General features: G+C 32.8%; 1 protein-coding gene across 2 annotated transcripts; it reads right to left on the reverse strand.

The window, feature by feature from the left end:
- Positions 1-1,745: 1,745 nt before the first annotated feature.
- LOC106666074 (very-long-chain 3-oxoacyl-CoA reductase-like) lies at positions 1,746-25,703 on the reverse strand. 2 transcript variants are annotated; one of them, XM_014392967.2, is made up of 6 exons: positions 25,488-25,703; positions 2,866-2,988; positions 2,682-2,789; positions 2,407-2,627; positions 2,066-2,314; positions 1,746-1,998 (listed from the first exon to the last, which is right to left on the reverse strand). In XM_014392967.2, the coding sequence occupies exons 1-6, from the start codon at positions 25,654-25,656 to the stop codon at positions 1,903-1,905; spliced, it is 966 nt and encodes a 321-aa protein (XP_014248453.1). In that variant the 5' UTR covers positions 25,657-25,703; the 3' UTR covers positions 1,746-1,902. The 2 variants fall into 2 exon arrangements, with proteins under 2 accessions (XP_014248453.1, XP_014248452.1); XM_014392966.2 differs by lacking the exon at positions 25,488-25,703 and adding an exon at positions 15,048-15,250.
- Positions 25,704-26,514: the final 811 nt, after the last annotated feature.

The following is a 26,514-nucleotide window of genomic DNA, read 5'->3' on the forward strand; positions in this document are numbered from 1 at the left end:
TCCGCAGTGTATCAAGTGTTTCAAAACTAATCCAGATGCTCATGATGCATCCTCAACATCCTCCTTCTTAAGTATTCTTTATTTTTTACTCCCAGATCATCTATTTTGATATAGTTTTGATGGTGTGTCCATCTCCGGTTGAGGATGGATCAATTTCTCCATCCCAGCTTTATTTATGTTTTGGCACACTCTACCAAGAAGAGGATGAGATCCAACCAAAGTGCTGTCAATCATTACTGTCAATATCAGCTTCGACTTATCCACCATTTCTTGGATGGTATGTTCAGATGATTTCTTTTCTTTCTTTTTTTCACCAGGCTCAACCAGGTGTTGGATACAAATTATTTTTGAAAATGAATTAAAGGTGTTAAACCATTTTTTTATTACATTTTACCACTAAAGATATTGTATTAAATAAATATGTTCATATATGTTGAATTGGTCATTTGAGTTTCTTGTAGGAAAAGTTGCCCAGTGATAACACTCCGTCACGCTGAAAGTTTGAAACCTCTTCAATCTATGTGTTTGTTCAATGAAAATTTTTTTCGGGTTCTGATGAGTTCATGTACAAACAGGAAATGTAGGTCGTTATGAATGGAATAATTTGAAATGTAAAAGGAAACATTTATAATTCAGACTGAATTGATTGGAAACATTAGAAATTGGAATCTTGTTGAACCTCATACCACCAGAGAGGTCATATAATTGGCTTGTAAATTCAAATATTTTCAATGATTAATTTTGATCATGAATCAAGTCTTTTTTGTAATTTATAACAACATTTTTGTCTTTTCAGTCTTCTGGGGGGATTCCAAATCAGAGATAATGCAAAAGTTCAGCGGTTCCATTTATACTCACCGCAGGACGGATATTTTTACATAAGGTAAAATTTATCTCTATGCTTTTTGTTAGGTTTATCTCCATTTTCCACTTTGTGACCTTGTTCATTCATTCAGGTGTAAGTGATGAGTGATAATTGAATTACACATTGAAATGTTAACATGTATAGGAATCTGTAGTGTATATTGAAAATAGAAATGGGTCAAGTATGCTTCCCTGAGAAACACCAACCGTAATGCATATGTAAAATGAGATAATAAAACAGTCCATCATATAAGATGAGATAGTATGAGGGAGAATGTTCTTCAGTTTCCAAAGCAAACCCAAGTGTCATACTCGATCAAAGATCAGCTCTAAATCAAGAAAGACATCCAAGCAATACTGTTATTGTTCAAGGGAATGGGCAATATTGTCACCAACACGATGCAATTGTTGAATTGTCGAGTGAAATAAAAATAAACTACCTTGCAAAAGTGTAGAACTTTCTTCAATTTGGTCTTTATTTGCATTATAAAATTATTTTGTTCCTGTCGGCCTTTACAAGAGTTTTTATTTATGAGAGAATTGCCAGACAGTGGAGGTCTTTTATTTTTTAAAGAATAAAAGTGAGAAGACACAGTAGAACACATGTCCTCAGTAGAGCATAGATCTGGTTTACTTAGATCCATGTTGTGAGCATAAGTGTTGCCAGATTAACGGATTGAAGCTTACCTCTCTAACCTTGTTGGGTAGCAATAGGTGCAAGCTCTGATGCAATGCTTCGTCCCCAGATTCCACACAAAATAATATGCTTACACTCACTGACTCAGAACGAAAGTCAAAAACCCAACGCAGGCCCAATTTTAGGTTGGTATAAGTCAATGAATCTAGAGCACAAAGTCAGTACTAGATGGCGGAACAGCACATACTTTTATTAATGTTCAAATCTTTATTCTATTCTTAAGTATTTACAACTGTTAGTAGAAACTTCTAGAAAACAATACATTTTTTAAATAGTACAAAACGTTTAACAACAGATGTAACAAAGAAAATGTCACTTTGGTGTAAAAAATACTGCAAGTACTATTTCTTCTTTGTCCGCCAAATTAACTTGCTAGTCATTATAAACTTCGAAAATTTAGCCTTCACATAATTGTTCATGAAATTTTCGACTACGAACTGAAACATAATGAACATGAATATATTAAAGCAAAAATATTAATGCAGTAATTGATTATTAACTTACCAACACCAAACCATGCCCCCAATAGCCAGACGTGAAAGTCGCATTTGTGTTCAATGTTGCGATGGCGCTTTCTACATATGTTTTCGCATCTGGTACGGCCGGAGGGAAATATCTCCTGTAGAAATTGACCATTTCGTCAATATGCGCCAATAAATTAGTCTTGATAAATCCTCCTCTGAAGCACTTAATTTTAATATTGGTATGTTCAAGTTCGGAGTCTAAAACTGCAGAAAAATGGTCGACAAAAGCCTACAATTGAAACAAATTTATATTTGAATTTATTAATAATGTGATAAACATTATTTATTGATAAAAATTCTAAATTAAGTAATTGAACTGACCTTAGTAGAACTATAAATCCCTATGTACGGCACTGGGAAAACACCACTTTGAGAACCCATATTAATAATCATTCCTCTATTTTTCTTTTTCATCTGATTGAGAACAATCAACGTGTTGATGGTTGTCGCTATAATATTCACATTTACTATAGTTTTAACAAATTCTTCACTTTGGTCCGCTATTGATTCAGGCCGTTCATTTAATATCCCAACATTGTTGACTGAAAATTAAAACATGATTAACGCACGAATAAAATGTTGAAATATTGTCTTACCTAAAATTCCAATGTCTAAGCCATCTAAAACTTTTCTTATTTTGTCATAAGCGTCAGTGGATGAGAAATCCGCTTGAATGTACTGTACTTCGACATCATATAGTGCCTCTAGAATATTTATTTATTTTTAATCAATGCAGTTTTTTTTTTTTTTTTTAAGTTTTGAATAAATGATGTGACCTACTTATTTCAGCTGCGGTGCTTTGCAGTTTTGTCTCACTTCGACTGATTAGGACTATATTCATGCCCTGTTTGGCAAGCTGCAGTGCAAACTCCTTACCAAGTCCATCAGTACTTCCAGTAACAACTAAAATATAGATTAATAATTTTATTATTCAACAGCATTAAAATTTTGTAAATCAAATTTGTTAAACCATTTTATGGTTGGTTTGTGGTTGAATCTAAATTAGACAAACACATGGGGAAACACATAAACCAATGACGTTTTATGGAGGAATTTTAACAATGAGTTCATATTAACCCACAGGGTTTTGAAAAACAATCCATTTGTTAAAAAATTATTATTAATTCTGGATTAAAAATTTTTTTTTTGCTTTACGTTTCCGCATTAGCCACCGGACTTTAAAGCTCGTGTGCAACAACATGTGGAGGGTTGCCATTTAGGCGGTACCAAGAGGGCCACCAACCAGCCGGGCGGATCAACGGGCCTGCCATTTGGGTATTCTTCTTTAGGAATATTCTTTCTCTATAACGAGGGTCTTAGCGGAAATGTGGATAAAAACCACTAACATCGAAATAATGTGGAAAAGTCCACATCTCCCAAACCCCCAGAGCAAACTTCGCTCTGGAGGCCCCCTTCTCCACCCAGCAAGAAAACAGCAGCCGGACCGACAGCCCCCTCGGCACCAGCCCGGAAACCTCCCCCCATTGTTCAGAGTCATCCATACAGACTCAAAGTCAACTAGAGAATACCATAATAAAGAAATAAATAGCCAAATAAATAAATATATAAACTAACAAACAAACGAATAGATAAATAACAATAACAATTCACTTAGTTAATATTTAATTTTCATATGGTTAACGTGCACTTATGTATAAATTTTAACAAACATAAGTAGATGCCTTTATTTTTTGAGGCCAATAAAGTTTTGTAGTTGAATGTCTTTCATCGCATATATTTTTACAAACCACCATTCTCTTTGTGGCGCATACTTTTTGCAGATCATTATAGCATGTTCAAGATCGTCTTTCACAAAACATCTTTCACATTTGCTATTCTCGCACTTTCCAATTTTATGTTTGGAAATCCACAGATCCCATGGTTCGCCCTGAGTCTGGTAATTATTGTACAGTCCTTCTTTGTCATTCCGGAATTATAAAACCAAGGATACCGATTAATGTTGGGGTTTATGAATGTAAAAAATGCTCATGTGTGTAGGCTTTTGTTTTCTTTGTTCCATTTTTGATTCAACTTGGATGGGCAGTTAAAATTGTAAGGGGAGAAATAAAGAGCTAAAAATTAACATTTTTACCCATTTCTACTTGGAATTAAACATCTTGCTGCAATGAAATTTATTGGTTTATTGCAATTCCAATCATTCTGGATGTACAAGATGTCTTAATGAAATCAGACATTAGGCTGTTGAATTTACATTCTGATAATTAAGTTAAATTTATATGCCCTGAGGTTAACTCGTTTTAATTCTAAATCATTTTCTTTATTAGTGAAGACGCAAAAAAAAAATGTGGTTATGAATAATTGAAAAGTTTATTGGTTTATTGGTTTATTGCAATTCCAATCATTCTGGATGTACAAGATGGCTTAATGAAATCAGACATTAGGCTGTTGAATTTACATTCTGATAATTAAGTTAAATTTATATGCCCTGAGGTTAAACCGTTTTAATCCTAAATAATTTTCATTATTAGTGAAGACGCAAAACAAAAAAAAATGGTTATGAATAATTGAAAAGTTTGGCCATTTAAACCAGAATATATTTTTTTGTTTTTTCGCTTTCAACCACCAAGGGTCATAAATTTTATTATTGCAAAATAGACAGTCATGAAAATAAGGAATAATGCATATCTATTGATTCTTCGACTGAATTCAGAATGATTTTAACAAAATTTGCAAACCAAATTTAGAGCTTCTGAGATTCAAACCTGGTAGCCTTACAGCCATGAATTACCATGTCAACCTCTTATCATTGTGGCCATCAATGCGTCCATAAAAACACTTAAGTAAAACACCAAAAATTTTCAGACCAGCGGAGCAACAAAATTCAATTGAAAATGACAAAAACTGCAAAAATCAGATAATTATTGATAAATATTATTTTGGTGTAGCTAGACTGATTAAATAAGCACGTGGAGAACAAAATGTATACAGTGGAAGACCTGACAAAGAAAATAAAATTGAAGAAGGCAGAAGAAAAGAAGCCAGGAGGAAAATTACCCACTTTTGTGCATACCTCAAAAATAACAAAAAGAACATAAATCTGCCTTCTAAGCCAAACAAAAGTTATATTTTTTATTTGCAGTATGTATTAAGTACTATAAATACGAAAATGTAATTTACATATTAGAAAATATTTCTGTATATTTTTGTCATTTGGAGTTTTAGTACCCTGGAAGAGATTATTTTAAGAAAGCCCAAACTACAAATCAAAGCGATAAAGAATTTTTTAATTAAAAAAATCGTCTAAATACATTTAAAGATTAAAAAAACGGACACTCGTATTTTGTTGTTTTTCAAACTTATGTGGGTATTATTATCATTATATTCATTACAACATGCTTATTTTAATGTAAACTCAATTAAATGAGATCATAAATTCATGAGTTGTAATAAATAATATTTAGTTATGATAGTTTGAAAGAAAATTCATCAAAACACCGAAAAATCATAATGATAGATTAAAATTTAACTAACAATTTATTCTATCACTAAATGACGAAAGGACAAGTAAATAAAGCATTGTCACAATCCTGGACTGACATCACCTAATCAAATAGCTAATGATATATTTGATACTGAATTACAATGCAAAAAAACTTCAACATCAATGAATTAAATAAAGAAAAATGGAAAAACCCATTAAAAAAGAGACAATAAACTTAGAATAACCCAAGCATAAAAATTGGTTAAAATATCTACACTAAAAACAAACAAAACAAAAGAACAACAATAAAGGAGTTATAAACTTCAACGTAAAAATCAAACAAAACACATAAAAAAGAGACAATAAACATGGAATATAGAGACAATAAACGACCAAAGCAAAAAATTACCGTTGAACCTGCAGTTTCATGTACTTTTTACTTTAAATATGTCGCGTTGTGTTACGTATAGGAAAAAATTATGCCAAAAGAATTAATTTTTTTAATAGTAAAGAAAAACAGCATGAAAGCGTCAACTTTTGGTTGATTTTACTAGTTTTGGTTGAAACGAAAGCGTGACTAAATTCCGTTAGCATGGAAAGCATAAAAAGCATTCTTCATCTGAAACTGTTATATCCTTGAAAACAGAAATTCTTGTTCCTCCTTTCGAAATATATTCATTTTCTTTGTGAGGTTGTTTCTCACCTTGAGTAGTTTTTATTTAATACTTCTTAAATCGTTTTTCCGCCATAAAATACCTCCAGAAATTTGCCGATTAATTGAATAAGAATTAGCCGATCCCGAGATAATAAGTAATGAATAATTGAAGGGTTCGCTCATTAGTAATCAGTGGGTCCGGTAATTCAGGGAACGTTTGCATCCACAAAGGGTCGAAAGGGAGAACAAGCTAAAAGCGTGCCCTTTTTCTTTTATACTTTGCTTATTCAACTAACATCCAGTTAGTTTAATTAGAAGATTAAGGGTTGTTAGTTGATGTGGCTTATATAAGGGTCCTGCTGATTCGAGACATTTAGCAGGCAGATTTTTGTTGACACACGGTTTTTGTTGAACCCCAGAAATGGTACATTAATTTAATAGACAAAAGATCGATGGATCTATGGTCGTGTTTTTTGTCCGCATAGCACAGGTCGTTTTGGGTTTTCTTTTCTACCTGGGCGACTTGTTCGTGTACGTTTTAGCTTTTTATTATTTTCTAACTTTTAACGTTACGATTTAACTCTTAATTTACGTGTTATATTTTTAGTTTAATTCTTTTTCACAGGTATAAGATTTTTTAAATATAATTTGGCATATTTTGTGTTGACTTTTTTTTTTTTGTACAGATACACGCAAGCATTCATTCGATGCAATAAGTAGCAGATAATAAATGGATTGTGTAGGTAAATTCGAAAAGCTTTTAGTTCCACCGGATTTGGAGCAGAAATCTACTAGAACTAAAAGCTTTTTGAATTTAACTAAACGATCCGTGTTGAGGTCCAGTCACAAAGACGTACATTAAAAAAAAGATAATCATATAAACTGTAGCGTGTAAAAATTTTCACAAGTGCATATATGGGTAAAAATGTGTGGTGATTAGTGACCGTTAATCGATAATTATTCAGAAATCGTGAGATGCGGTATGGTGTGATGTAGGTTTCAGAAAAACATTTTCTTTGTCGTGCCGACGTTTCGATCTTTAATGAGATCATCTTCATAGCTCAAAGTGTTTGTCTTCTGTGTAATTGTGCCATTCTTGCGTGTCGTGTTGAGAGTGACGAGAAGACAAACACTTTGAGCCCTGAAGATGATCTCAATAAAGATCGAAACTTTGGCACGATAAAGAAAATGTTTTTCTGAAACCTACATCACACCAGACCGCATCTCACGATTTCTGAATAATTATATTGGTAAAATTCAGGTTGTATAATTAAAAATAATTAAAAACCGAAAGTTCCATTACAGTAGAACCTAAAAAATATGGAATATATTAGGTAGATTAATTAGAAGAATATAAATAGGTTGCTTAGAGATTTTTATGTTCATTCTATGCTTGGTGTCCATGTATAGTTGAAATCTGTTCAAGAATGCCATGTTCTTTTTCTTTCTTCTCGCGTAGAAATGTGTGGTATTTAGTGACCGTTACACAGGAAGTTACAGGGGCAAGAATATTCGGTCCTGGAATCAAATACTCAGAACCCATGGGAAAATACACCAGTACCTTCCAAGCTGAGAATCACGCAATCGAGACATGTACTCAACTCAACTGGACCAAAGTGTAAATCACAAGAACATCATGTCAGATAGCCGAGAAGCCATCAAATCTGTAACCTCAAATATCATTAGTTCAAAGATGGTGTTGAACTGCAAAAAGAAATTAACATATTAGGTGTGCAGAACAAAGTCAGCCTCTGCTAGGTCCCAGGACGTGTGGGAGTAGAAGGCAACGACAAAGCACCCTTGCAAGAAAAGGGGCTGCTATACCGCTGATAGGACTCGAACCGTTCAGTGGCAATAGGAACCCACACTATAAATGAGTATCTCAGACAGAAGGTTAAAAAGAAAATGAAGGAACAATGGAATTCTCTCGCTGGGCACAGGCAATCCAAGAATCTCCTAACAAATTTCGGAAAAAGAAATTACAGAATGTGTCAAAAGGAGCAAGAATCAACTGCGAATCCTAATAGAATTCTTAACAGGACACTGCAAGCGAAATGGACCCAGAAGATTGGAATAATCCAGGACGGCATATGCAGATTCTGCAAAGAGGCAGAGGAGACACCAACACATCTACTAACAAACTGCGGAGCTATACTTGCCCGCAGGAGGAAATGCTTTGGGATCTACAATGTGACTATAGAAGAGATTCAACCACTGAAAAGTTCCTTGATGAAATAGGACTCACCGGTGTGCTCTAGGCAGAGAACGGGAATACAATAGCTCTTAAAGGACCGTCGGTGGCCGCAAGTTTTAGTCTTTGACACACCAGCAGCCCTGCATTCGAACCCGACATACTTACAAATGGGCTTTTTTTCAAAAACACCGGCACCCTGAGGGTTTATATGACCTCTGCTGTTGCGAACCCTCGTAATTACCCGATAATTACTGAGTAACGATAATTAATTACTGATATATATCATAATTATAAATAGGTTTTTATGAAAATCTCGTTCGTCAGCATAATTAATATTGAACTTCACGACTTATTTATTTAGACAAAACCATGACAGAAATAATTACAAAAAAAGTGAAAATTATTAGTTTATAATTATTATTTTGAAATAAAGTATTGATTGTGTTTATATTAAGACCATCACTGAAGATGGCGTGAAGCCGAAACGCGTTTGGACGCCAAACCGCAAATCTGTATTGCAGTATACATCACATATTGAAACGTTTTAGTTTGAATGTACAAAAATCTGCACCGAATTGTTTAAAAGTACAATTTCTTTAGTGTATAATGTTCTATTCATAAAAATAGGCAATTTTGTCAACAAAAATCAAACGTACGACATATGTTCTTAACCTTTTATCACATGAATGATTTGCTTCTTTTACAATTTCTTGGTGGTGGATAAACACATTTAATTTGAATTTAATTTTGACAGTAATAGAGCAATTATTTTGACAAATTACAGCGTCTGATAGGGCTTGGAAATTTTCTCATTAGGTTTTTAAATCAGGTAAGACAGCAGGGTAACGCTTACAAAATTGTTTGACCTGGGACAACTTAACTGTACTTTTTTGAAGCTGTTAAAACAAACGCTGATATTGGGAAAAAGATCACGGTTAACCATTCTGTCAAAGTTATTTATTTAAGCCTCGTTTCATCTAAAATCGAGGCCAATAGCTTAAAAATAAGGAACTATTTAAAAATAGTTTATTTGCAAACCTTGGAGTCAACAGCATTAGTGGAATACTAATCGTTGCTATTTTCCCGTTTGTTACTCCCCACTATTCGATCATTTATAAAATGTTTTCATTCAACTAAGACTCGTGTAATAGTTTCTGATTATTTGATTTTCCCTCGTACAAATTGAAAACCGTCAAACGAATGGATTGAATATCCTTATCTACTTCGTGAAATTGTGTACGGTTAACCTTGCGATTTTTGTTCCTCCCCGTTAATAACACAATAAAAAAATTCTATATTTTCAATTTTTCGATTGCTGGTAATTTCTGTGCCCACGGTCGTTGTTTTTCTTCTTATTTCACTCTCACGCCAGTCATATGAGAAACTAAATAATGACAATGATCAAAAATCAACGAAGGAGGCGAGATACATGAAATGTTTCCTTTCCCAGCTAAGGAACTTGTATGGAACAATTCAAATTAAAGCTATAATGAAGTTAAGCGTAAGGAAAACAACTTTGAACAATAAAGACATAAAGCATTTTTCTGAACTTAATAATAAACTAGGCAATGATGATTATGACAAGGTGCGAAACAGGAGTTTGGCCGTTTTGCCTTATTGTATGTGGACCAATTGGTAACATTGAAAATGCAAAGAAAGCATCCCTATATGTCATATCAATGGATCTAACGTAAAAAAGGAACAAATTTTGGTATAAAACGTAGTGATGTCAAATTAACGTAAAACGTAATTAATTTAAAACGATTATTCGGAAATCGTGAGATGCGTAGGTTTTCTCTATCGTGCCAACGTTTCGATCTTTATTGAGATCATCTTCAGGACCGAGGCGTATCTAGCCGAAGATCGTGGGTTCGAATCCCACTCGTGCCATTGACTTTTTTATCTCAACTAAAAACCTTAATTAATTGTAATATATTAATTGGTCAAGCGGACCAAGAAATTAGTGAATTTAAAGATCGAAACGTTGGCACGAGATAAAGAAATCGTTTTTCTAAAACCTACGTCACACCAGACCGCATCTCACGATTTCCGAATAGTCTTCAACTAACGTTCACTAAACACCACATAAATTTGTAAAACATTTCACTCGGGGCAACATGCGCTTTCCTTGTGATGTTGATGATGATACAAGTATGCTAGGAACCGGGGTTTTGGTATTCCCAGAGCACTGCAGCCTTTTGGCCTATTTCACTGTATTTTTACCATAGAAAACTCAAATAATGCAACAAAACATGGATCCAACAATCAATGGATCTAATATCAAAACTGGAACAGATTTAAGTATACCCGGCAGAAAACCCCAATTTGCGAAACATTTCTCTCTGGGTACCGTATGGTTTCCATGTGGCAATGATGATTAAGATGATATATATGATTCGATACTACGCAGCGAGGATTTGTTATTCCCCGAGTTCTGCAATCTTTTGGCTTATTGTACTTTGCCTAGTTCCCTAGTTCATAGTTCAATTGACTCAATTTTTGTTTTAAGAAGCTTCAAGTCATTGATGATAATTGTCATACGTTATGCTTAGATGCCAATGAATGCAATCCCAAGTTTTACCTTGTCTGACTACGACTAGGAATGTGTCGAGTCTAGCATGCGACCATCTCTCCTTTTGCTTATGTGGGCCCAAAGAGGAAGAGTCCATGTGTGCTATGGTTATCCCAATTATAAGTCCTTTGCTCCTCTGGCCAGTCTCCATTTCATTACACAAAATTTTGTTGGTTTTGAATGCACCGGCTATTTTGGATGTAACATTTTTGCGAACGCTCTTCCTATACAGTTTGAAGGAAAATATTGATTATGATGGGGACCGCGGTAGCCGAGTGGTTAGCATGAGAGACTCTCACGCCGCGGTCGTGGGTTCGATTCCCACCGTCGCCTCTGGCCCTTTTTTCCCGATAACCCCCAATTTGAACACACAAGAATTCGTACTATGGCTAATATGCAAGATCATAAGGCCAATAAAAAAAAAAATTGATTATGATGAAGAGGATATAAAGAAGATTGGTATTCTTCAAGCACTGCAAGCTTACTTTCCAAGTTCCTTAATTCTGTTCAATTGATTCGATCCTTCTTTCCTTCTTTGAAGAAATATTAATCAATTTGTTTTCCCAGGTCTTCTTGGTACCTTAGGTTATGTCTCTATACAGTTTCATGAGTGGCAGTTTCCCTTCTCATTGCATAACCTCTAACTAAGGTCATCATTGAATATACCTTTGTAATGTAGGCGTTTTCTCAGATGCCTGTGACCTGTATATAGACCTATCACTCCACTAAGTTTTATCCTATTCGTAGCAATGTATTACTAGTTTTGATAAGGGTTTGTAATAATGAATTTATTTATCTAGGCAATAGTTTATACAAGAATTCATGTCTTATTCTACGTAAAATCATATTTTTAAATTCTTTAATGGATTATCGTTCTTAGATTGTAGAACTGTTTTTAGGCTATACTAAAGATTGATAAATGGGATATTAATGAATAATGATAGGCGGGGAGATATTGATCCGGCAAAAGTGTTATATTCATTAAAATCGATAAAGTCGACCTGTCGTTTCGACATTTAACAGTCGAGACAGTCTTCTTTAAATTGTGTCGTGTTAAAACTTGAAAATAATCCCGGCGGCGTCCGATAAAATTTCTACGCTGGCAAAACTTGTGAGAAAGAAATAAACTAATTGACACCTCTCTTGGTCTTTTTCTGGTATATTGACAAACAGACGTAGTGGAAGGAATGCTGTGTACACGGCTTTTTAAGAGTTGTCATGTTCAAACAATACAACGCATGTGTCAAAAAGTACAAAGTCTGTCACAAATGGATAAAAAATCCTTTTTGAATGTCAAATGGAATCAAAACTTTATTCAGTCGGTAGCAATATTATTAAATTGTTCTATATTAAATATTTATTTCTGTTTAATTAGAATTTTAACTAATTAGAAGGTCAAAGGGCAACCAAATTCCTAAGGTTTTTCAAAATTTGGGTTGTTTTTAGGCTAGGCCGAGTTACATTTTCCATCGCCAGCCCTCTCAATTACTATTCTACTCCTTTTCTTCTAATATTAAGTCCCTTATTGTTCACGCTTTCCATTAATGACATGGAAAAAGTGTTATTAAGAGGTATAAATATAAATGGTGCAAAAATAAAATTGCTGGCTTATCGAGGAATATTGCCATAATCGGAACATAAAAATAAACCTAATCAAATCTAAAATTATTTTTTCCCGTAATAGGTGGAGACATTTTCATTCAGAAAAACGTCATTTAAACAAAAAGAAAATAGAAGTAAACTCTTACTTGGTCTTTGTTAACTTCACAAATTAGTTTATATAAACATTTCGATGTCAAATTATCAAAAGCAAAAAATGGTATAAATTCTGTTTGGAACTTGCATAACAAAATTCCTGTTTCGACAAAAATAGTACTTTTCAACATTGTAAATCATGCGATTATGAGTTATGGTGCGCGAATAGAACAATTGTTTACATTTTTTTTAAATTAATAGCATTGGAAGCAATAAATAAAAACTCTTAATTCTAGTAAGATCTTCCTAATATAAAAAACGAAAGTAGCTAAATATTTAACCTAGATTTTGATAACTATAACAATTGGGAACGTTAATTTAAAATATGCAAAGAAAAAATTTATACAAATCGTAAAATGTTATCCTTAAGTAAGGCTCAAAATTCGAGTGAAATATTATTTATAAACGCCTAAATGATGACGACTTTTTTAAATTATTTTAATGATAATTACACAATAAATATTGGATAGAATATCAGGGGCGAATTACTTGATTTAAATTATAAAAAATATAACATTCTATGTACAATGTTCAGAAATTAGAAACTGTCATCATTGTAAATTGTTATTCAGATATCGTGAGATGCGGTCGGGTGTGATGTAGGTTTGAGAAAAATATTTTCTTTATCGTGCCAACGTTTCGATCTTTATTGAGATCATCTTCAGGGCCTGGGATTTACAAACAATGTTTACATTTAACAAATACATTTAGGATGTGGAAAAGTGAATTTATACAATGCAAAATATATTTTATATTCAAACAAAGTATTTCTACTCACTCAAAGTGTTTGTCTTCTGTGTAATTGTGCCATCCTTGCGTGTCGTGTTGAGAGGGCCAGTGAGATTTTGCTGTTTTATGTTTATATATGTTTGGTTTTGAAGGGGTGTAAATCCCAGGCCCTGAAGATGATCGCAATAAAGATAGAAACGTTGGCACGATAAAGAAAATGTTTTTCTGAAACCTACATCACACCCGACCGCATCTCACGATTTCTGAATAATTATCGATTAACGGTTACTAATCTGTACACATTGTAAATTGTGTTACGGATTAAGACGTAATAAAGCAGATTTCTCTGAACAAGAGTTAATTGAATATCTAAATGGAAACTATAACCAAATTTGGCAACACTGTAAACTTGGAAAATGGAAAACGTTGATAGTTTCCGGTTTGTTTTTATGCACTCATGAATTAGTTGAAGATTTCTGAGTAATTCTTATATAGCTATTATCTTCTTTTTATTGTGTTAAAATTAAATGGAAAAGACTTATTTATTAGCATATTTATTTTAGTTTTACTTTTTTTATCGGATGTCTAATACTTTTATTTCCTTTTTAATGCATTTAATTTACTATTTTTAAACAAACAACAACTGCCATTGCGTATGTCTTTTATGAAGGAAATTTACATATTACCATTAATTATATATATGACAATAAATGACTTTATCTGGCTATCTATCCTTTCCTTCTCGCATTTTAATCCTACTAATTAATTTTTCTGTCGCTGCAGCAAAGTTACATTCACGACTGTTAGGGTAACAGAATCTCTCGTTTCCTTACTCTATACGTTCTTCCCTGAAAATAATTAGTTAAATCTAGTTTGTAAAAATGAAAAGTATAATTTCATTCTTATGTAGTAAAAATATAAATAAGAAATTTAAAACCATAGAGGTTAAAATAAAAGTATAAAAAAACCTTGACAAATGACTTCAACAACTATTATAATAAACGTATTTATATATTTTTTAAATTAATAAAACATTTATTTTGTTAACTAATTAATTATGTGGGGTATAGAACTTATTACATTACTTTTATTTCTAAATAGGCAGCAATAAAACAGAGTACCTTCAGGAACAATAAAACTAAGTAACTTCATAAATTCAACTTCATTGTTACTTTACTAGAATTATTTATTTATTTAATAGCATTAATTGAGATATTCGGCCAAAAAGGCCTATTTAGCAATAAAATATACGAATGTACTAAAAACAACAACCAGAAAGAAAAAAATATAAGAAATAAAATATATAACAATAACATCAAGTTGAACTTGTATTTAGTAATTGAATTAATTAATAAAATGAATTATAATATTGCTTATTTAATTAATATTTAGAAGAAGAAATTAATTTATTTCACTTTAGGTTGGACAATACTGTCAGATAAATTGTTTGATTTAAAAATTGAAAAATTATTTGATTTTTATTCTTCCTACTTTGTTCTGCTTGAAGTTCAGTGAACCGATTTATACTCTACCGTTCATTTTATAGATATTTTCGAGTCGGTTGAAATTTTTGCAATATCCCGCAAAGAGTTGATTCTCTGCTGGTGTACCTCACCTGCCCAAGGTCCGTATCTTGTCTTGAAGTCGATCCTCGGGCCGAACTTGCCCCAGACAAACGCCCTGAACCCTGACCAACATTGATGGCTGAAAGACGTTAAAGTTTTGAGGACGTAGAAAGAGCCGACGGCCGATATGAACTTCGACTTGAAAACACCTTCGACCAGCGGCATACCGAAATCGAGCCGCAAGTGGCCCTCCAAGCCCCCCACTGTCGTCTTATATCTCTATGGAGATCTTCGTTTAGTGACAGTTTTGTACGCCGACGCGAATTTTTTTTTTTTTTTTTTTTTTTAATAGTTGGTAGTTTAAAAACAACTAGATGAAATGGTTCTTCCCTAAATATTGGCCATTTTTCAATAACGTTTTATTGGACCAATAGATAATAAATCATTTGTTTCAATCAATACGTATATCATTGATATATATATTATAATATTTAAAAAAGTCGGTTTAATTTCGTATTTTTTTTACAAACCAAAGTGAAATTATCATATTGATCTATAATTTGATTTCCAATACTTTCATGTGTAAATGTTATCCAAGGTCGGATCGACAGGCGATTGCCTCATAAGCTCGTAGAATTGGAAATATTGGTCAGTCAACAAAGACCAGGAACCTGCAGATTCTGCTAAAAATAGCAGGAAGAAATTCAAACAATAAATATTATTAATTCCTTCTTGTTGAAACTAGCACAAAACAAAAATGTTTGTCATACTTGTTTTATCGGCCATTCCGATGTCATCAGGGAACATTTTTAGAGTCATTAGAAAGTTAAAAATCGATTTGTGCGAGAAGAAAAATAACGAATCGACCAGCAACGACAAAAGAAGATCGTAAAAACAATATACCATGAAGTGTAATTGCTCGGAAATTAATACAGAAAATTATAAGTATATGGGCGATTATATTATTTGTACAAATTTCAAAGCAATTGAATATTAATCTCATTAAAAGATAGTTTCCATTCACAGCTTGTTGTTTTCGACTATCCGGATTTCAAGCTTAAAGCTCATCATCAGATTGAAGGAGTTACAAGCACGCCTTTCGACATGAATTGTAACGGTAAATTGTCGAGAGACGTGCTTTAACTCCTTCAACCTGATGATGAGCTTTAAGCTTCAAATCCGGATAATTGTAAACAGGAAACTATGAGCGGGAACTACTTTTAAAAATGTGTAGAGATTAGTGACCGTTAATCGATAGTTGTTCAGATTTGAGATTCAGAACCTGAAGATGATCTCAATAAAGATCGAAACTTTGGCACGATAAAGAAAATGTTTTTCTGAAACCTACATCACACCCGTCCGCATCTCACGATATCTGAATAACTACTTTTAAAAAGATTACATGGCATACTCTCCCCACCTTTATCATTTCTAATAATTTAATGTTACGTCAAGCTCATAATTTAAATACAAAAGCCATTAGCAATAGAAATGCAATATTCATAAGCCAGTGAAAGAAGAACAGTAAATTAATTCAAATTCTACATTTTCAAGTGTTTTTTTTTAAATTTCTATAAGTCAATTTCTTATAGTAATAACATAACATCATAAATACAAGTATGACATTTTAAAAAAAATATTTAAAACTAATTGAAATTGCAATAATAGATCCTCCGATAACCGTACATCACAGAACTACAAGATCGGTTTGATGTGAAAGAAAAACTAGACTTTTTAAAAAAATAATAGATAAACAAAATTCGCTTCTTTCATATAGTGGGCTCATATTGTAAATTGTATGTGAAAATACTTCCCGAGCATAAAAATAATACAATGAGGACCTATGTTGTCGGGACGGGTATGGAGGTAAACGGGCCTAACTAAGCGCTCCACATAGCTCTTGGTCTCACCACAATCATCCTTCAAGCCGAACTACTAGCCACAGAAACATGTGCACATGAAATATATAATAAAAATATCGAGGGTGCAACAATAATAAATACTTCTAAAAGCATTAAATTCACTAATTTCGTAGTCCGCTTGACCAATATATTACAATTAATTAAGGTTTTTGGTTGAGATAAAAAAGGAATGTGATGTAGATGAAAAATGGCAAAAAGGAGGGAAAATTCAAAAGGTGGGGTTGAGAAGGGAAGTTAGTGTGTAGTACCGAGTGGATCGAGGTCACGATAGCTCAAGTGGTAGAGCAGCGGCGTATCTAGCCGAAGATCGTTGGTTCGAATTCCGCACGTGCCATTGACTTTTTTATCTCAACCAAAAACCTTAATTAATTGTAACTTCTAAAAGCTTTCCACCAGATCAACTCAAAACATGCCCTAAAAAAAGCTACAAATCGCGTATCACTAAAGTGGGTCCCAGGTCATGAGAGAATTTCAGGCAACGTGACAGAAAATATAAAAAATGGCCCAAATCCATTTGAGGCATAACTAAACGAGGAGGATAACTAAACAACACCATAAATACTCCGTAAACTAGGCATGAAGCAAACAAAAAGACTACTCGCAAAAACCGCCTAACGGGAAAAAGAGCAAATCATACTCAGCAGAAAGAAATTAAACTTTCTCCTCAAATATTGACATATCTACAGATGTCTAGAAGAGACAGAGACATCAGAACGTTTCCTATGCAACTGCCTCATAGTAGCTAGGAAGAGGATATGGTACCCAAGAAAAACTGTTCTTGAACAACATAGATCTTTATAAAAATACCCCTTAGAACTTCATGAAAGAAATAAACATCTTCCCGGAAATTCATTAGAAGAGATTGATACAATAGTCAAAAGTGCTAAAATGAGAAATCTCTATGATTCCAAATGGAGGAAAAACCATGTTGTAATCAAATAAAATTCATAATAGAATTTACATATTGCCTTCTATTGAATACATTTCATTGAATAAAAACAGACTCACATACACAGAAGAAAAAGGAAATATTTTCTTTAAACATGCAACTTACATACATGTTGTTGTTAAAAGAAAAATAAGATAGATTTTCTTACGATAAACGGAAAGATATTTAAAGCTGTATAGTGTATACAGTTTAGGTAAAAGAGAAAGAAATTCAGAGTGAAAACTATCAAAGGTTATCATTATCTGAAAATCAGATTTGGATTAAGAATTAGGATTCTTTACTCAGAAATGGGGGGTTAATTAAAAAACCTATGACCTTACATCTTGTTTCTTACCAAATATTTCTGTACTATTAGCAATCTAAACATCGTTTTAAAAGTAAAATGAGATTACGTGAAAAACGATACGAAAGCAGTAAATTACATCGAATCGTTCCGTACAAACCTCAAAAAATTTAAGATATAAATAAAAGTGAAAATAATCGTAAAAAATAAAATATTGAATTAAAAAACTCGATAATAGTACTTCATCAGATCAGTTATTCATAACAAATCTTTCTAGTAGATTCCGCTATTAATAGATAAACCAGTGCAAGGGTTCATTGAAACTGATATCGTACGAGAAAAAGCTAAAATCGCAAATAAAAGCGCTGTTACTGCTTTTGCATGGATCAGTATGCCACCGGTTTACACCGCCGTGTAGTCGGACGACGCCGTGCGATCCCATGCGATAGCTTGTATTCAAAACATTTTGTGTGTGTGATCTGAACGAGTGTTTTTTAAATATTTTATTTATAATAACCCACAATTCTCAAACTCTATCTATACTTATTCGGAAATGGTGGGATGCGGTCTGGTGTGATGTAGGTTTCAGAAAAACATTTTCTTTATCGTGCCAACGTTTCGATCTTTATTGAGATCATCTTCAGGGACTGGAATTTACAAACATTGTTTAAATTTAACAAATAAATGTAGGATGTGGAAAAAAGGTAATTTATACAATGCAAACAAATACTTTTTTTAAATTATATTCCATCAAAGTATTTCTAAATTCTAAATTCGTAAATTCCGCATCTCACGATTTCCGAATAATCATCGACTAACGGACACTAATCACCACATATTGTATTATCTATACTTTGATTATGAAGAAATAAATATAAAAATTATATTAAAAATAAAATATAATAGTTTATTACTTACTGTGCTGTATAATTACTAACAATTAATTACAGAATTGTGATCAGTAGCCTCTTTTAAGTTTAGGCGAATCTTTGGGTCCTCTTCTCGTCTAGATTCATAAATTGTTTCTGGATATTTTGACCAAATTTTATGATGATTGATACAGGGAATCAATTTGAAGTAGCAACAGGCCCAAGTCGCTAACTCGCAACCGAGTCGTCAATTTGGATATATCGAAAAAAAATATACTTTTCAAATTTTTTTTTAGACTTTTGATATTTGCTTAGTTTCATAAATTGTTTGTGGATATTTTGACCAAATTTTATGAAGATTGATACTCCAACTATGAGCCTTTAACTTGATCCATTCGGCAATTGTTCCGTTTTTTGTGGCAGTTTGAAATATTACAGAAAAGTTCCGGGACCTACGGATTCCGGGAACCTAGTTGTTGACTAGACATATTTTCGCATCGCATCGCGGTGTAAAATAGAACTTTCATATATTAAAACTAACAAAAAATTACAAAAATCGCAAGATTTACTTTGATACTTACTTTAATGTGAAAAACTCCATTAAATTTTGAGAGATTTGGAGAAAGAAAACACTGAGGTAAGACTAAAAATATGTTACCGTTAAAAGTGTTAGAAAAATTGCCTCTTTAGCAAGTCAAAAATGTATTACATTGTTCAGAGCATCAAATATATTAACAAAGGCAGGTTATGGATGTCGGATTACAGATTTTAATAAGGAAATCAGATAACTATATAAAAAGTTACAAAAAACTTTTTATTTTGGTAGAAAAACTATTTGCGTTCGTTTTAAGTACACTTTTTTCCTTTTTTTTACCTTACTTTATGCATTGGCCAAAGAAATAACTATACGAAACCCGATGAGGCGGAGACGACCAAAGGGGCCAGGAGGAGGACCAAAGCCGCCCAAGCCAACCCAGCGGGGAAAAAAGGGCTTTATAAAAATCAAGCCCCCGTCAATGACCCCCCCACTCGCCCCCGACCAATACCGCCACACCCAACCTAGCCTAATCCTTAAATTTAAATTTCAATGCCACATGATACCAGAAAATCAAATATATGAGTATATATATCTATATCACTAGTACCAATTAAAGTGTTCAAATTGAAAGGCCGTTCAACACTTTTACACCCAGCAATATTCCGTAATAAGTCCGCTCTCTGAACTTCGTACTCGTTACAGATCAAAATTATGTGTTTGAGATCCTCGACCTCATCGCATGTAGCACAATTAGGGGTGGGGCTTAAATTTATTTTATACAAATATGCTCCACATATACCGTGCCCTGTCCTAAGGCGAGATATATTGGAGTAGAACGCCTTACCCCCGACTGCAAACCAGGGTTGATTTTGAATGTTGGAAAATATAGCTCGATAATGTTTCCCAGCTACCCTTTAAAAACCTTAAATAAGAATGTTTATCGTAATAAGAAAATATATCTTTCTGGGTTGGATTCGCCTGGGACAATTTTTTTTCTCGACGATGTCCTATATTCCACATCAAAATAACTTTTCTAAATTCTATAAAATTTGAACGATTTTATCTTGTTATAAATTAGAAAAATAAAGATGATTAAAAAAACTTCAAATATTTAATTTTATTTATCCGGTTTTAATTTATTTAACGAGGAAAGGTTTTTGCCATTATTATGGTTTATAAAGCCCGAAAACATTTTAACGTTTCTGGTGGAAATTTGAAGTATAAAAAAATATAAATAAAGGCCGACTACGTTTTTTCATACATATTCATATAAAGAAGAAAGACAACAAGAAAGATTGCTTCTTTATATTGAATGGACAAATAATCGGAAAAAAATAACAACAAAAAAATATGACATTAGTAATTCAAATCACAGTTCTTCTTTCATTGACAAAAATTGGCGAGATGTTTTAAGCTTATTAAAAACAACAAAAATGTACGTATTATGCTTCAACTGTGGATATTTAAAACAACTGACCGGTTACATATCTAAGTAGCCTCCTGAATTTTGAAACACAATGTTGAAAAAAAAGATGTCTACATTGATGAAAATTATAAGAAGAATATAAAATTATGTGTGTGTGTCATAGTACATTAAGGATTATTTCTTAGTTTTACCTTCAAGAAAAATTATGTCATGTAAACTACAGAAGTCGAAAGCAGAAAAAGTGAAAAAGACAAAAAGGCTTTTAAAAGACTTTTACAAATACGCACCGCGACGAAATACAACAGCTTAACTTAGTTAACCGTTGCGGCCACCGACGCTCCTTAGCAGAAATATTACTGGCCAACATATTGTCAATTTAAAAGCAAACCCAAACAAATGTGAATTATGAAGTCAAATTATTGATATTTATAGTTACATAAATAAAACAAAGAAAGAGAGGGTTTTTTTATACAAGGAAATTTATATTGTTGATTGTTCTGTATACATAACAATTATATGTTTCAATTATACTGTATTATCCATATGTATAATAATTGGGAAGTTGCTGTAAATGAAATAAACAATTTTAACATCCGCCGCATCCAAAGTTCCCCATCCTTAATCCTAAGAAAAATCTCGCTCCATTTTATGTGACCAACAAAACTACCTATACAGACCTAAATATTTCTTTAGTCCGAAAAATCCGCCCCCAACCTACTTAAGTTCTCATATCCAAAAACTCTCATCCCGGCGATTTCACTCAACCCTCCTCGCCGATAGAGGCGATGCCCGCGAGATCTCTAGTCAATGACAGTGATAGTGACACTAGTGACGCATCCTTGTTTTAATTGTACACAATTTTTTTAATAAAACCAACAAAAATGGTGACTAATTAATCAAACAAAATTATCTGTACATAAAAATGACATAGCATAAACACTCAGGAGAAAAATAACAATTTTTATAAATTAGACTCTGTGGTTCGTTTAACGTGACAGATTTTAAAATTTCTTTTTGGGTTGTTCTCTGAAGAAAAAGTACTTAAAAAACACAAGTTTTATTTCGGTGTTCCGTCATTTTAAGAGATACTAGTGAGACACATAATTTAAAATAAACTAGGTAAATGTGGCTTTCACTTTTTTCCAATTTTTATAGTATTAAAAAATAAAGGGATCGAATATAGAACTCATGGTCTCACAGTATATAGGGTGTTTAGTGAGCAGACTTTTATTCTTCAAAAGATTATCTTACGTGTCAAACTGAACTAAAAAGTCTCTAATTGTCCAAAATCAATTGTATTCGAGATATTTACACTTTCAGGTTACTTCAACCTTTCACAACTTTTTTCCATCAAGTCCCCCGTATCTCTTGGAATGTTCACCCTTGGGTAAATTAGATTTCACTATGGAAAGAGCACTAAAATCCCCATGAGATTTTTTTTACTGTAACCTTAAGCAAAGAATAAAAAATTCACTAATAAGATAAAATTTTACTTACTTCCAAAGTTTTGCGTAAAGTTTAAGTAAGACTATCTTGGTTGTGTAAGTACTGGCAGATATTGAGCGAACATAAAAGTTGCTCCTTCTAATGAATACTAAATACATGCACTTAATTATCACCAAACGGTTTTAAAAATATCATTCATCGTTAGTTTTGACAATTTGTTAAAAAAAAAAATGAGAGTAGTACAAAATAAACATACAAGACTGTAGGTACAAAATTGAAGTAACTACAAAGCTTAAAAAAATAAATTTAATGTTCAAAATCTGTCAGAAAACGATGTGAGGCTGCATTCTCGAGAAGGTAAAAATTTTGAAAATTTAATTTAATTTTGAAAAGTTTTGTTGTATTATTATGTCCAATTCACTAGTTTCCGTGGTCCGCTTGACCAATTTTAATATCTTTCAATTAATTAAGGTTTTGAGTTGAGATAAAAAGTCAGTGTCACGAGTGGGATTCGAACCCACGACCTTCGGCTAGATACGCCGCTTCTCTACCACTTGAGCTATCGTGACTTCGATCTACTCGGACACTAACTTCCCATCTCATATATTATACATGTACAGTTGTAGATACAAATAAATGAAGTAAAAAAAAAAAAAAAGTAATTAGTGTAACTATGTCGGGTTCGAATGCAGGGCGCTGGATTCGAATCCAGGACCTTTACCTCACAGTGATGAGCGCCTTGTCAAAGCTAAACCGTTGCGGCCACCGACGCTCCCAATTACTTAAACTTAAAACAGGAACTTTGCAAACTCGTAAAAATTTATAATTTATGCAAGGAAATTTTGCATTTTGTTTGCTTCAGGTGACAAAAAAATTAATAGCAATTTTCAATGCTCTTGCTATTAGTGAAAACAAATTTACAGTAGAATTAACAATTTACGAGATCTGCTGAAGTTTAGGAACAATAGGGACTTTTTAGTACAGTATTACATGTAGGATAACCTCATAAAATATTAACGTTTGTTCACGGATGTCTCTTTTCATACGGACCAAACACTTTTATTACATTTAATCACATATGTTATAAAAAAATTTAAACTGTAACCTTTTATTTTTTGTAAAATATCTACTTTTTTCTGTACTTTTTTCTATGGCAGCGTACAGGATCGCGCTCAAAGAACCTAATGTTTTTTGTTGCATATTCTTAAAGGACAGTTTTTTTAATGAAAAATGGATTTTATCCTCTCCGTTTTGCAGCCAAGATTTGGTTGTGGGTTAATAGGATATACGGTGTTCATAGGAACAGGCATTTATGATCAAAAAGTTTAAATAGCGAACAGTTCATTATAAGTGATATCCGCCATCCATTTTTTTAAGATTTTACATTGATACATTTGTGTATAGCTCGATGGATTTCCTGCTAACAACGCCAAGGTAGTCAAGTATTTCCCCGAGGCCCTGTTCTTGGCCAGCACGTTCACCCAAATTAATCTCATTCCATTTTTTTTTTCTTTGGGGATATCATAAAAATCAAGTTTATGGAAATTTACATCCCCTAAATAGTCTACTGGAATTACGAGAAATCCTTACCGGAAGGATGGAAAACATGAGCGGGGTGGCTAAAAAGCGGAAGGTAGTTTGAAACTTTCATTACATTTAATTTTTATTTCTAGTTTATAGACTTTTCGTTTTTATCTTTAATAGTTGTAGTTTCGTCTTGTACTTTTCTGAAATTTTGTACTATGTTGGTTGTGTTTATTATGTAAATTTTCGAAGTTTCTTTTCTTAATTCCGCCAAAGCCAGTCCCACGTCTGGTTGAAAGAAAAGAAGGATTAGAGTAAAAAATAGAACTTATGTGCTAATTTTTTTAAATTGTATCTTGCAAAATCCTTGACCTATATTGGCCAAAAAAATGCATACACAACATACAAAAGTAAAAACGATGTGGTTTAAGAGTGTGCATCAGAAAAGCATAGGGTTGAATTAAAAAAAAAGTTAATTTGTGATACCCAGTATATTGCGGTAGAAAAAAAGTTTAAAAAAAATAAAAATAGATAAACAAAATGCATATACAACATACAAAAGTAAAAACGATCTGCTTTAAGAGCGTGAAGGAAAAAAACATAGGGTTGAATTAAAAAAAAAATTAATTTGTGATACCCAGTATATTGCGGTAGAAAAAAAGTTTTTTTAAAAATACAGATAGATAAACAAAATGCATATACAACATACAAAAGTAAAAACGATGTGCTTTAAGAGCGTGAAGAAAAAAAACATAGGGTTGAATTAAAAAAAAAATTAATTTGTAATACCCAGTATATTGCGGTAGAAAAAAAAGGTTTTTTAAAAATAAAAATAGATAAACAAAATGCATATACAACATACAAAAGTAAAAACGATGTGCATTAAGAATATGCAGCAAAAAATATAGGGTGGAATTAAAAAAAATAAAGTTAATTTGTGATACCCAGTATATTACGGTAGAAAAAAGAAATTTTTAAAATAAAAATAAATAAGCAAAATGCATATACAACATACAAAAGTAAAAACGATGTGCATTAAGAATATGCAACAAAAAAATATAGGGTTGAATTTTATTTAAAAAAAGTAAAGTTAATTTGTGATACCCAGTATATTGCGGTAGAAAAAAGAAATTTTTAAAATAAAAATAAATAAACAAAATTCATATACAACATACAAAAGTAAAAACAATGCGCTTTAAGAGTGTGCAGAAAAAAAAACAGGGTTGAATTAAAAAAAAAAAAAGTTAATTTGTGATATCCTGTATATCTGTGGTAGAAACAAAAAATTTTCTTAAAATAAAAATAGATTTACAAAACATAAAGGATGGTTACAATTAATTTTGTTTATAGCTTGCTTTGTTTACAATAAATGTGGCTGGTCGGTATGAAAAGGGACAGCCAGCATATCTTCTTTATCGTTGTTCATTGATAATTAATTGATAATTGTTGATATTCAGAAAATATAAATATACATATTTTTTTAATTCGCTAGATCCAATAAGAATGTAGTCTAACAATGAGTTGATTTCTTACCAGTCCAGGGGCCGTATTTCGACTTCAAGTCAGCTCTCGGTGCGATCCGGCTCCACAAATAAGCCCTAAAACCGAACCAGAACTTGAACAGAAAGGAGACTGTACACTTCAAAAGGTAGAGGCCGCCGAGGATCGTAAGGAATTTCCCTATGTACTCATCGCAGAACATTTTCGAACGGGAGCCGGCGGCGTAATGACAATGAACCGCTCTGTTGTTACTCAACAAACGCCCCACCAGATTAAGATGGATTTAGTCACCCCCCACTACAACCTTTGAAGATTAGGGCCTCTTCGTTCTTGACTAGATTAAAAATTAATAAATACACTGCTAGGCAAAAAATTCGACCCAATTGATTTTTTGCATTTTCTCAATGAAAGAAAATTTTTCCCTTAATCTGTCTTATTGTTTTTACCGATAAATATTTGTTTATGCTATTTTTTAAATTGGGAGGTAAATACACTTAATCCTTAATCCAAAACAAGCATAAAGGCTTGTTCAATATTTACTTTTTACTGATTTGAAAATTCGCTAGTTTTCGTGGTCCGCTTAACTAATTAATATCTTTCAATTAATTAAGGTTTTTAGTTGAGATAAAAAAGTTAGCGTTACGAGCGGGATTCGAACCCACGATCTTCGGCTAGATACGCCGCTACTCTACCACTTGAGCTATCGTGACTTCGATCCACTCGGGCACTAACTTCCCTTGTCAACCCCACCTTTTGAACTTTCCCTCCTTTTTGCCATTTTTCAAATGTGTAATCGGTTTGAATTCTCGGCGACGAATGAAATGGCGACAGAGAGCTTTAGTGAAGGTATACTTCATTTTAACTTATTAAATTCACTAGTTTTCGTGGTCCGCTTGACCAATTAATATCTTTCAATTAATTATTGTTTTTAGTTGAGATAGAAAATGCAGAGTCACGAGCGGGATTCGAACCCACGATCTTCGGCTAGATACGCCGCTGCTCTACCACTTGAGTTCGAATCCCGCTCGTGACACTGAATTTTTTATCTCAACTAAAAATC

Source organism: Cimex lectularius, unplaced genomic scaffold, assembly GCF_000648675.2.
Source record: "Cimex lectularius strain Harlan isolate CLEC.00 unplaced genomic scaffold, Clec_2.1 scaffold5, whole genome shotgun sequence".
In the NCBI taxonomy this organism is placed as follows: domain Eukaryota; kingdom Metazoa; phylum Arthropoda; class Insecta; order Hemiptera; family Cimicidae; genus Cimex; species Cimex lectularius.

Bases quoted from the DNA above. Each gene is read 5' to 3' on its own strand.
- LOC106666074 (XM_014392966.2), bottom strand. From the start codon at position 15,222: ATGCCGCTGGTCGAAGGTGTTTTCAAGTCGAAGTTCATATCGGCCGTC. The intron at 2,989-15,047 runs GTGAGGTACACC...TCTATATTTTAG, and splicing joins AAGATACGGACCTTGGGCAG to TTGTTACTGGAAGTACTGAT. The intron at 2,315-2,406 runs GTCAGTTCAATT...TTTCAATTGTAG, and splicing joins GGATTTATAGTTCTACTAAG to GCTTTTGTCGACCATTTTTC.